Here is an 11,867-nt window from a genome sequence, read left to right on the forward strand (position 1 = left end):
GTTGTGATCTGTAGGGGCACAGTAACATTATTGTTGAATAATGCAGGAAACTTAAAATAAAAAAAATCTGCCAATTAGTTTAAAAAGTTACCCAACCAAATGTGGTGTAGATACATCAGCAGGTGGCAGCACACTTCAAGGTATCAGCTGAGGGATGAGGTCCTTTCAGACTGGGCCATGTTCAGGGTAATACATAAACCCTGCTTCCTCGCTGGATGAACACATTTATCACTATGCTTATTAAGCATATTTTCAGCCATTTAGTTGAGTGAAGTTTTGGCTTGGCAATAAAAATTAAATTCCAATCCAGCATGTCACAACTGACCTTGAGAATCTGCTATCAAATGTATTTATTAAATCAAATGTATTTATTAAAAAAAAAAGAAGACCCAGCGGTTGAACAGTAGCAGGGCTTCTGCAGCACAGTTTGGCCACAATTCTCCCTTCTGGATGTGACCTTGAGGGGCAGTCATCACTTTGTGTTGGCTCAGGCACTAATGATAACTGCTTTCAGGGTCAGGTATTGTACACTGAGTAATTGTTCTTGGTGGCAGATGTCCTGAACACTACTTTATAGACATCAATCACATGACATTGTGTTAAGGATGTTGGATTGGATGAGTGCATTTCCTGGAGCTTACTGCAAGTGTGCCTATGAGCTGTTGAGTCACATCCCCTGCTCAGCAGGCCAGTTGTGGCTCCAGTCTTTGGGTGGCTCTGCAGTTGGTGTTCGAGGGCATCGCTTGATTTCTGGCTGAATGAACAGACAGCTGCTGGCAGACAAGGCGTCAAGTTGTCTGCACATTTCTTGATAAAGCTTTAAGGAACTCACAAGTGGACGTCAAACACTTGTACAGAAGACTTTTTTTTTTTTTTTTTTGCTTTGAAGATAAAACGATCATTACCTCATGAAAATCTACCTAGATGTCTGTTATTCTAAAGCTAGAGGATGTGTTTTGAGCCTATTAATGGTAATACTTTTGAGTTACATGGCTGAAACGATCTAGAACATTTCATATAGGTTTATTGAGTAAAGTTATTGAATATTTGTTATTTCCGGCTTCTCAAATGTAGGTTTGTCTTACCAGCTGAGAAACGCTGTTCCGAAGCCCTGTGTCGACCATCAGAAAGTCACTTCATTATCCAGTTGTTTCAGCCAGTTTCCTGTGATTGCATTATTGCACGGGACCTCCCTTTAGTACCCTTGTATCTAGAAGAAAGGGGAGTAATGTAAATCTTGCCAGCGGATAAAATGGTGTATGCAAAGAACACAGTCTTGTGATTCATTTACTATTCACTCAGCTATTGCCTCAATATTTAAAGAAAACAGTATTGGTGATACAAGTATCCCTTGTCTTGTATGTCTCCCAAATCTGAAAAATAAGGCGTAAAAAAAAAATGTCACTTGGACTTCAGATACAGAACATTACAGAAGTGGTTTAGACATGACTCGCCTGTCTGTCATCCAAAACATTTACCATATTCATTGTTAACTTATTAGAGGGAAGAATGCTGATGCTCAGGCTCCCCTCCCTGATCTCTGTTAACCCCATAATGATGTGTTTATGTACCTTCAAAACAACATAGCACAGCTGTCAAGGTTTTCAGCACATCCCCATCCGTGACATTCAAAAAAAAAAAAAAAGGTCACGGTGTGCTTCCCTCCGCCCTCCCACGAATGGTCCTCATCTTCTCCCTGGTGCATGTATGGGCTGGGTGTCTGTGAGGAGAAGGGGGCCACATAATCACTCACGGAGCTCCAGACAGGACCAACTGCAGTCGGCCAGCGGGAGCACGTGGCTTTGTCTTTCACCCATTCTTGTGGGGACCAGCTGTGGTCTGAGTGTGGCGAGCGTCAAGCCCAGTGATGCTGCTGCTATAAATATGCGTCAACGAGTGTGAGTAAGTGACAGCTGTATAGTGGACCAAGGACACACTGTCTTGGCACTGTTAGGGCGAGCCACTCCAAAAAAGGCAAACCCAGTGTGAGAGCACTAGTTGATATGTATTTATGCACTTGTAGCAATTGATTGTAGCTTTAGATTGTGATTAAGAACTGCTTCAAATGTGAATGCAGCCTTACAAGTTTGCAATAATGGTCACATATTGAGGTTGTTTTTTACGCCACACTATTATTATTAATTGGGAATTAAATTATTATTCTTTATTCTTGGGCACAATGTGATTTTCTGAAAGTCAAAAGAATTGCACCTCCAAAATTAAGTGGATGATAACCATATGCATGTGTTCATACGGAGAGAGAAAAAGAAAACTACCTGTTTGTGTGTGTGTGTGTGTGTGTGTGTGTGTGTGTGTGTGCATTGTCTGTACACAAGTGCATGTGTGACTGTTTGTGTGCCCTTTTCAAGTGTGACCACCTGTCTTTTGTTAAGAAATAAATAAATAAACACAGGCCACACCAGCTGTCCCTGGCAGTCCGTCCCTTCAGAGGTCAAGGGCTCCCACCGCTGGCCTTGTTGAGGTGGTGGACACTTACAACTTTCCTCTCAACTTCTCTCAAGTACCTCTAAACACACACACACACACACACACACACACACACACACACACACACACAACCACTCACAGCCAAATGAGCCAGGCTTTGAGCCTCTTAAGAGGAATGTTTTATTACACCATCGAGTTACACTGCACATATCGCAGCTCGTCACCCTGCAGCTAAGCCCTATCACATGGCCCCTACTTTCCATGTGAAGGTTTGGATCCATAAAGAAAAGCACACACACCAGGCAGTCTAAGCCCTGGATCCCGTTAGGCAGATGTGAGATGTTGGTGCCAGCAGGCGCTCTGAGGCCTGCTGCTGTGGATGTTTACAGTGCGAGGTGGCCACAGCATTGCAGAGGGCCCATATTTACTGTGAGCTGGCTGGGGCTGTTCAGGGTGTTTATGAATGATCTTGGGAGGACATTGTTTTCTTTATGTTGGAGCTGCCTGGCCAGCGCCGCTGTGTCGTCTGTTTGTGCATAAAGTACGTGCTGTGGAGCTGGGCCAGACAATAGCCTGGCTGAGCTACTACCCACGCACACAATAGAGTGGTGGGATGAGGCCGAGGTTTGGGGCCGTGGTTTTGGGGGCTGTGGGGGTGGAGGTAGGATAAATGGGGGCAGGGGCAGTTGTCTATATGGCGTTCCCAGAAGGGGTGAGCTGGGATTGGGGGAGGATGGTGGGAACCCAAGCACATCCCCATTGGGATCACGTAGCAGAGCAGCTGGATTTCTTTCATGGTGCTGCGGGGAAATAATTAAAAGTTCTCGCCATTGAAAATGTCCAGTGAATGGGCATGAATCCCTCAAGTAGACACACATTTGGTAGGTTTGTTTACTTACATATAGATGTGTTTGAGTGTGTGTGTGTGTGTGTGTAGAAAATATAATGAAGTGAAGTTTTAGTAATAATTACAGAACAAAGTCAGCTGGCTTTGTTATCTTAGGTTTATCTCTTTTGGAGAGTATTGGCAACAGGTCAGGAACAATAGGAGCCCAGCTTGAAATTGCTCCGTCCTTGAGCTGAGTTTATGGTTTCAGAGGGATAGGGCCTGTAAGACCAGCAGTATTATCACTTTCTGTTGTCTCTGTACACATTGCAGTGCTGCCCACACACACGCTATCTGGCCGATAGTTGCTGCTGTATGTCATTGTTAGTGTATCGGTCTACTCTGACTTTTCTTATTAAATTCAAAGCTCATCTTCTGCTTAAAGTATTTTGTCTGACATTGATACATTGACTGGTGTGAAAACTAGTGTGAGTGCAAAAAAAAAAAAAAAAGATTAGTAAATGAATAAAATCCACACAAAGAGAGAAAGTTGTTCCATTTAATTCTATGCATAATCTTAAGAAAGATCTAAATCAAGATTGTCACATTTCCACAGCACACGCACACAAGCACACTCCAAAAGCGCAAAACAAAGAAAATGCACATACAGTTATAGATCAAGAGTAAATTGCCTCAGTATCTAAGCAATGTCAATTCTGCATAAAGATTGTCCTCTAATCTCTACACCACTAACACTGAAGCATTTGATTACTATAAAATATACCTTTATTAAAAAATTATATTAAATTCTAATGGCACTTCTACAAATTCTATTAAAAAAGACTTTCGTTTGACATTTAGAAGCTTTTTTTCTTTACCAAATTAAAACTGAGACAGTCAAACGTTGCACAAGAAGCAAATGCAATAATAAATATTTCTCATGATTATACACAATTTCACAGTTGTAACCTGCAGAGGACAAAATTCCAGTATTGGTAAAGTAATTTTTTTAGACTTAAAGATCATACAGCATGAGTTAGGCAAACATACGTAGCCCTCGATCAAGAGTAGCGATGTTTCCATAGAAGTCAACAGTCAAAATCTCAAGTGTTTCACATTCAACAGTGACATTAACTAAATAAACATACTGTTAGTTCCCAGTAGTACTGGCCACTAAAAGCCAAATCACAAAAATGCATGTCTTCAGTTTAACACATACAGATTTATTCACAAGAATGGTCAAATAAATCTCAATGTAATCTCTTGCAAAGCAGCAAAAAAGAAATGGACTTGAAAACTTACTCAGATTTTTGACCATGATAGAAAAAATAGGAACAACACTTGTGAATCACTTCAATGGGTTTTTGTTGCTGTGATGTGAACTTTACCGCCGCAGACAAGGGCAAAAATGTACAATATAGAAAAAGGGCTTCTCCAGATGCAACACCTAGTCGTGTCTACAAGGCACATTTGGTGATCATTCTGGAGGTATAAATAAAGACGGCAAACAATAAAAAGAAAAGAAATTCTTCACATATCGTTAGTTTTTCTACCTCTGTACACATGTACATTAAAGAATCAAGCAATTTAACTTGCACCATATAAGAAACGTTCCTTTAAAAAACTGAAACAGTGACAAAATCTACATTCCTGTGTTCTGATTGAAATAGACATTATTAACACTACACAACAGCTACGTATCTGACATTTATTGTTCTTACTGAAGTGATTAAACTCTCAGGGTATGCGAACGGCACGAGTGTTAGTGCAACAGCCAGATCACATTTCTTGTAAAGTAACACACAAGCCTTGTTCATTCAAGCCCCATCGCTGACTGCAGGTCAGGGAGTAGAATGAAAACAGATTGCGGTAATTCTCAGAGAAAATGCTTTTGACTCGTTTCTCGACTTGGGCTCCTCCTTTAGAAATGTTGACAAACCATTGCAAATGTGAATTTATTTCCGTGTCCTGAAAGAAGTCTTGATGATTAACATAAAAAAACACCTTAGGGTGTGCTATGCTGAAATGGATAGGTAGTCAGCACTTACATTTGACCTGTATTGTCACAGTTGCCAGACATATTTTTAGTCTTTTTAAATCTAGCACTTGGAAAACAATTCTCTGATAATTCTGATATTCTCCGGATGGATGTGCAATCAAATCACTGTGGTATCTCCTCCATGTAGAGGAACAATGAAGCATTTATCTACTGCATGCTGGGATGGAGGGGGGGCTGTTCTTTGATGCCTCCAAAACAATACACCTGTTTACAGTGTCCTTGGTCTCCCTTTGCTAAATACATTTCTCACATTCCAATGGCTCCATTCAATACAGAAAAGTGCAAAGAGAGACTTGCGCTGCCTTTTCTCCCCACAGCTAGCACAGAGATACACAATGATCCCTTAAGAATTACCTGGGATTTGGTGGTGGTCAGGGGGGGGGAAGAGACACACAATGCCTGTATTGTCTCCTTTCTATAGGTAGCCAATGTCGTATCAGTGTGGCTGTGCTTGTGAACAACTGTTTCCTGTGGCAGAACAGCAGTCAGAGTGGTACTAGCGTATTAACTGTTCTGATTTGTAGTGAGTCCAATCAATTCTTGAATACGGAGAAGGAACCAAACTCCTTGGGGAAGACGTGACACTTTAAGAGACTGCAGTCTTGATAAGACACCTGACTCTCTCCACCTTACACATGTTGTAACACGGAAAAACAAAAACAGTTTGATAAATAGAATATATATTTACATTAAATATACACATAGTAAGAAATAGCAGCCTAGACAATAGTGTTGAAACTATATGCATGCTTAAAACAAGTGCTTCTCTATGTTCCATGTGACAAATCTTGAACACTCTGCAGAGATTTCTACACGGTATATTAAAATACCATTACATTAACTCGATTTGCACAGAGAAAACGAACAGACAGCCCTAATACCAGTTAATGAGTACCAAGATCGCTAGGCAAGACGCGGCGTCTTTCAAGCTTATAGAAATAAGAAGTACACCTACAGTAAACCCTGAACCAAGTCAAACTAATAAATAAATTCTGGTCAAGTCTTCTCAGGACAGATTAGACAAATACGCCCCCTGCTAAGAATCCAGATAGCATCTATGTGAACAGACAGAAGCAGTTAATTTCCTGCCCAAAGATTCTTTCAAGGAGAAGCATCTCTAAAGGCTCCAGCTTCATCATCAGTAGTAACGTACACACGTACAGTAAGAAGATGTTATGATGTGAAAAGGTTAATTCAAAGAACGAAAAGTCAGTAGATTCAGCTGAATGGCACTTGGAGCACAGCTTTGATGACACCAACAGAGTACTGAATATCCACCTGTCTCCCTCCCTCCCTCCCTGCCTGCCTGCCTGCCTGCTGAGGGTTTGCCCTAAACACCGTGTCAGTGTACCCTTTACGCCATACCACGAAATAACAAGGTCATTTACTGGCAACTGTTTTTTTAACCCAAACAAGTCAATAACTATTTAATTGACGAGAGCTTGATTTACGCACTTTTATGACATTCTTGTAAATGATTTAACTAAGGTCGCTCATGGATCAATTAGCATTCCAGAGTAGACAATTACCTTTGTTACCGCCTGGTATGTGGAGTGTACTCCAGATTTTTTTTTTTTTTTTAAAGGCCTGAAAACTCACAGAACTTTACAAGAAGGCATAGTGATATATCTCATTCTTGTCTAAGTAAGTACACTAGGTGAAGTGATAAGAATTTTAGTAGGCACCAGTGTTACAGGCATTAGCTTTTAACTACTCTCCATCCTTCCTCTGATTATACAACTTATTTTTAAGTAGCAAATTAGAAGGCCGTTCCATCGATATGTGCTCACATACATTAGCAACTAAAGAGCTGGTATCTCACCCCAAGGCAACAAAAAAAGAAAGGAAATATGGTGATATGATGGTCTGCTTGCCTCTTGTTATAAACAACATAAAAACTAACCAACTTCATTTCAACCAAACAAACATTCTACTTCCATGAAAAAAATAGTTATACTTCCAGTAGTCAAACTTCATTAGTTTTGCTGCCTTATAGTAGTTTACTTGTTAAGGACTAAACAATAAAATAAATAATAATAATAATAATAATAATAATAATAATAATAATAATGTAAGAGTTAAAAATCATATATTGCTACTTGCGGACGGTTCTGATGTCCCACGTGCACAAATAAAAGTCTCACTCACTCTGACGATTGTATTAACGTGTGTTAGCATTAGCTATCACCCATTTGCCCATAGGGTACGAACATAGGATGCTTTTTCTTTCAGCAAATATACTCCTTAAATTAACTCAACAGATTGACACAAACAAAAGAGAAACAAACAAGTGCATCATCTGATTTGTTCACCTTCGTCCACACAGATCCAGCTTGGGTTTCACATCACCCATGTTTATCCTAACAGTCTGTGCACCTTCAACTGTCTTCTTCTGACCATCATGTATGCCTATGACACAGAAAACAGCTCCAGTTTTAACATTGCTACATCCTTAACTGAGAAATGCCACATGGGGTGGTAGAATCCAAAAACATCTCCAACAAACTGCCAACATGTGTGTACTAATGGGGAAAGTGTTCAGTAGTAGTTTTCAGTGTATGAAACAACATTTGGTCTTTGTGTCATGGCACTGGTGATAAGTGTTTTATCCAATGGCGAGAGTCTTGACAAGGCCACAGTGAAACTTCCTGATGTGGCGGTAGAGGTCCCCAGACTGGGTGAAGCGCCGTTCGCACCACTTACAAGCGTGAGGCTTCTCGCGTGTGTGAACTACAGCGTGCCGACTCAAGTTATGGGAGTACTGGAAGCTCTTGCCACACTGGCCACAGGTGTATGGCTTCTCGCCAGAGTGTGTGCGCTCGTGACGCTTGAGGGTGTACATGCAAGAGAAGGTCTTGTTGCACTGCATGCAGGTGGGGACCGAGCCGTCGGGGGACAACTTGGAGCGAGCGCCATCCTTCTCACGGAAGTGTGAGCTGAGGTGCAGTTGCAGCACATGGGGGCTGGGGAAGACTTTACTGCAGAGGGGGCACACGCACACCTGTTGCCCCGGGGGCAGGAGCACCCCGCTGGAGGTGGAGATGTCTGAAGAGGCCAAGTCGTCCTCCTCCTCCTCCTCGCTGTCCCCCAGCAGCCTACCCCTCCTCTCCTCTACCTCCCTGCCTGGGGCACCCTCCCTCCCTCTGCAGGCCTCCCCCTCCTCGTCCATCAGGTCCTCCTCCTGGGAGAGCAGGGCGGCTGTGGAGCCGTTGTTGCCTGGGAAGAGGGCAGCGAACCCTGTCACCACTGAGCTCCTGGCACTATTCCCAAAGCGCTGGCTCTCAGGGCTCATCGGCTCACTGTCCTCCTGCTCTGACAGCAAGTCGTGTTCGTCTTTAACAAGTGGCTCAGTGCCCTGCTGCTGGCTGTCGAGGGCCAGCTGTCCCGAGACGTAGGAGGGGTGTAAGGGATCTCTGCTAGACAGAGGCTTGAAAGACAAATCCAGTGCACAGTCCATGTCATCTGAAGCCCGGGACCTCTGGGACAGCGATACGGTGGAACTACTGACATCAGCTTTTGTTTTTCCAGCTGTTTGGACGCAGGGCTCGGCCTCTGCTGACAAATAATTGACACCTACAAGGTCCGGGGACCTGCCAGAGTGACCGTTTGCCTTCTGCCTGCTCCATGCAGACCTATCACAATCTGTGACAGCCAGCCTGACTTCGCTGTTGTCCATGTCAAACTCGTCTGCCGGGGGGGGTCTGTGAAGCCCCTGAGACTGTGCCTGGGCCTGTCGCCGGATGAGCTGCTTACTGTGCAGCTCGCCTTCGGAGGAATTTTCCCTGTCCAGACAGCCGAGTCCCAAACTCTCACTTATCTTTTCATCCAGAGAGGAGAGTTCCTTATCTTTAAGCTTGCCTTTACACACTTTCACTATATCATACATGTGGAGGTAACTGGCTGCTGCCAGGACATCCTCCACCGGGAGAGAGCTGAATTCCAACTTCCCCTCATACATAAATTCAAGGAGCAGACTGAAAGCCGGGGCTGTCACAATGTCACTGTTGAGATGCACAACGTCCCTTTTGTCCAGCTGGTCCCTGTAGAAGAGATGGAAGTACATGCTGCAGGAGGCCAGCACGGCTCTGTGCGCTTTGAATCGAGCCTCCCCGACAAGAACAGTGCAGTCACAGAGGAAACCTTGGTGACGCTGCTGACTCAGACACTGCAGCAACTGGCGGCTATGGTCTGGGAACTCCATTCTTCCTTCATAACCTGATGAAAAACAGGAAAAACAGGATACTGGATAAACGAAATGAAGCCATTTAGAGGGTACAGCGGAGCTGCCGTCGCATATCAGAGGCAGATACAAAGTAACCAAAAGCAGAGCCAATGTAAGGAATAGCTTAAGCCAAATAATTTAAAAGTATGAGCAAACATAGGCTGGAAGACAATAAACCTGTAAAATATACACATATATATACATACACATATATATATATATATATATATATATATATATATATATAAGTTCGCGAAATCATTCACAAATACAAAACTTTATTCAGAAAGAATGAATTCCCCTAAAGGTCTACAGCAATAACTTTATCCAACTTGAGAACATAAATCCCACATTCTTTCCAGTGGTGCAGGATACGCTACGCTGCGCTCACCCACCCATGTATTACGGTGTAAACGGATCCACTCCCCAAATTAACCGAAGTATTCCGTGTTTCTTGTAGTCAGCCTACTTCTTGAGCTTCCAAAATTTGCGATAAGTGACGCACAGGCGCGTTCCCAATCGCACGCGAAAACAGCGGTGTTTACAGAACAAGCAAGCGGGACTGGGAATGATAGCACTCGTCCATCGGGGGAAGGAGGCTAACGTGAAAAAAATAAGAGCAGTGCAGAGTGAGTAAACTGGTGCTCTGTTTGCTAATTACACTGCAAGCTGTGGAGTCAGCTGCTCTGACATCACCGCAATGGAAACGCTACCTCCAGCTGTGCTCCTCTTTAAGCCATATGTTAACTTTGTGCTAGGCGGTCTAAACTACACACACGATTTGTAAAAAAAGAAAAGAATGGACTCACAAGTGTCACAAGATTACACGGAATTTCCAACTTCTTCTAATCGGGTAATTTATCACCAAAGAAAAAATGCAGCCGACAACCGCGGAGGAGAATAAAAACGCTTTGTGGCCCTTTTACGCACTCATCAGACACACGCGCACAACTGTGAAATATTTGTTTAAAGGAGTTAATTCGAAGCAAAAAAGGCAGATGGTAAGAAAAAAAGTCGAGTGAATTGAATATTAAAGTTTGATGCTGTCGAGAAAAAAATGTGCATATGTAGAATTTTGCGCGGAGTAGTTATTTTAATAAGAGAAAGAAAAGTGTAAAGAGTATACAGGAGAGCCAAGGACGCAGTAAACCGAGCTCCATGTCCGTGTTGGGCAACGCATTGCTAGGAGCCTTTTAAACAGCAGAGGAACTCACAGCAACTGCGCTGAACGAAGAGGCGAGGGGACACTCTTTAACTTTCGCTTTAAAAGCACACAAACACTGTACTTACATTTATTTCTGCCCGGTTCGTCGTGTTCTTTCCTAGAAGCTCCCACGTCCTTTCATGATGTCCGGCCAGATGTTCGCTTCTCCTTGTCGTTTCTTGAGCTTCAGTCCGACCCTGGCAAGGCAGGCTGCACTCAGCGCTGCTGTGTGTCAAGCAGGTTGATAATGGCACAAGTCTCGCGATATCGCGCGGCCACAATAAGTTCTGTACTACTCCGTGAACTCACACAGCGGCAGCAAGTAGCAGAGTACACTGGGAACATCAATTGGCTGTCTTATTACAATACCTGTCCCATGAACTTTCATGACTTTCAGTGTGATAAATCCGGAAGTAGCCTATCGCAAAGTAGAGGAACGGACAAATAGAGCTATTGATGACTTTTGTAAGATATGGCTTCAAGTAGACAGTCTAATCATCAAAGTTCCGTGTTTAAATGTGTTATTTGATTGGAAAAAAACGCACCCTGTCTGCTCTTTCCTTTTCTATCCAGATATGTTTGAAGATCATATGATTTAAAAAGTTCCAATCCAGAATGTAAATTGGATTTGCAAGCTTCCCAAAATGTTGCCTTTTTTAATGTCTGCTGTGGATAAAAGAAACCCTTTTGTCACAAATAATTGATATTGAAAGTATCCAAAACTGAGAATTATAAATCATGCTTTGTTAATTTGGAGGGTCAATGGACTATTGGGAACTTTTAAGAGCTGTTCTCCCTAATCCTGCTTTGGGTTGTGGAATTCCCTGGCACCACAACCCAGTGCCTTTGTTTTCTCAGACCAAACCAGCTCCAGGCTGTGACTTATTTAGCCTAAATTGTCTGAAGATACAAATTATGCTGGTTTATGTGAACTACGTTTGGAAAAAAAAGTCACACATTTGATTAGACTATCAGGCACTGTAAAAAAACAACAACAAAAAAAACAGTCTCCGGACTGTGTTCTGTTTTTGATGGTGGCACAGTGGAGAAACAGGGGCTCGAGGTTGCAGCTGCTCATCTCATGCCCCCCCCCCCCCCCTCCTGTCCC

The 11,867-nt window shown here is 42.9% G+C and overlaps 1 protein-coding gene across 2 annotated transcripts; it reads right to left on the minus strand.

The window, feature by feature from the left end:
• Nucleotides 1-3,819: 3,819 nt before the first annotated feature.
• zbtb42 (zinc finger and BTB domain containing 42) lies at nt 3,820-11,101 on the minus strand. Of its 2 annotated transcripts, none has more exons than XM_031278930.2 (2): nt 10,846-11,101; nt 3,820-9,548 (listed from the first exon to the last, which is right to left on the minus strand). In XM_031278930.2, exon 2 carries the CDS (start codon nt 9,532-9,534, stop codon nt 7,939-7,941), a length of 1,596 nt encoding a protein of 531 aa, XP_031134790.1. In that variant the 5' UTR covers nt 9,535-9,548; nt 10,846-11,101; the 3' UTR covers nt 3,820-7,938. The 2 variants fall into 2 exon arrangements, with proteins under 2 accessions (XP_031134790.1, XP_031134789.1); XM_031278929.2 differs by lacking the exon at nt 10,846-11,101 and adding an exon at nt 9,951-10,199.
• Nucleotides 11,102-11,867: the final 766 nt, after the last annotated feature.

Source organism: Sander lucioperca, chromosome 18 (assembly GCF_008315115.2).
Source record: "Sander lucioperca isolate FBNREF2018 chromosome 18, SLUC_FBN_1.2, whole genome shotgun sequence".
Taxonomy (NCBI): domain Eukaryota; kingdom Metazoa; phylum Chordata; class Actinopteri; order Perciformes; family Percidae; genus Sander; species Sander lucioperca.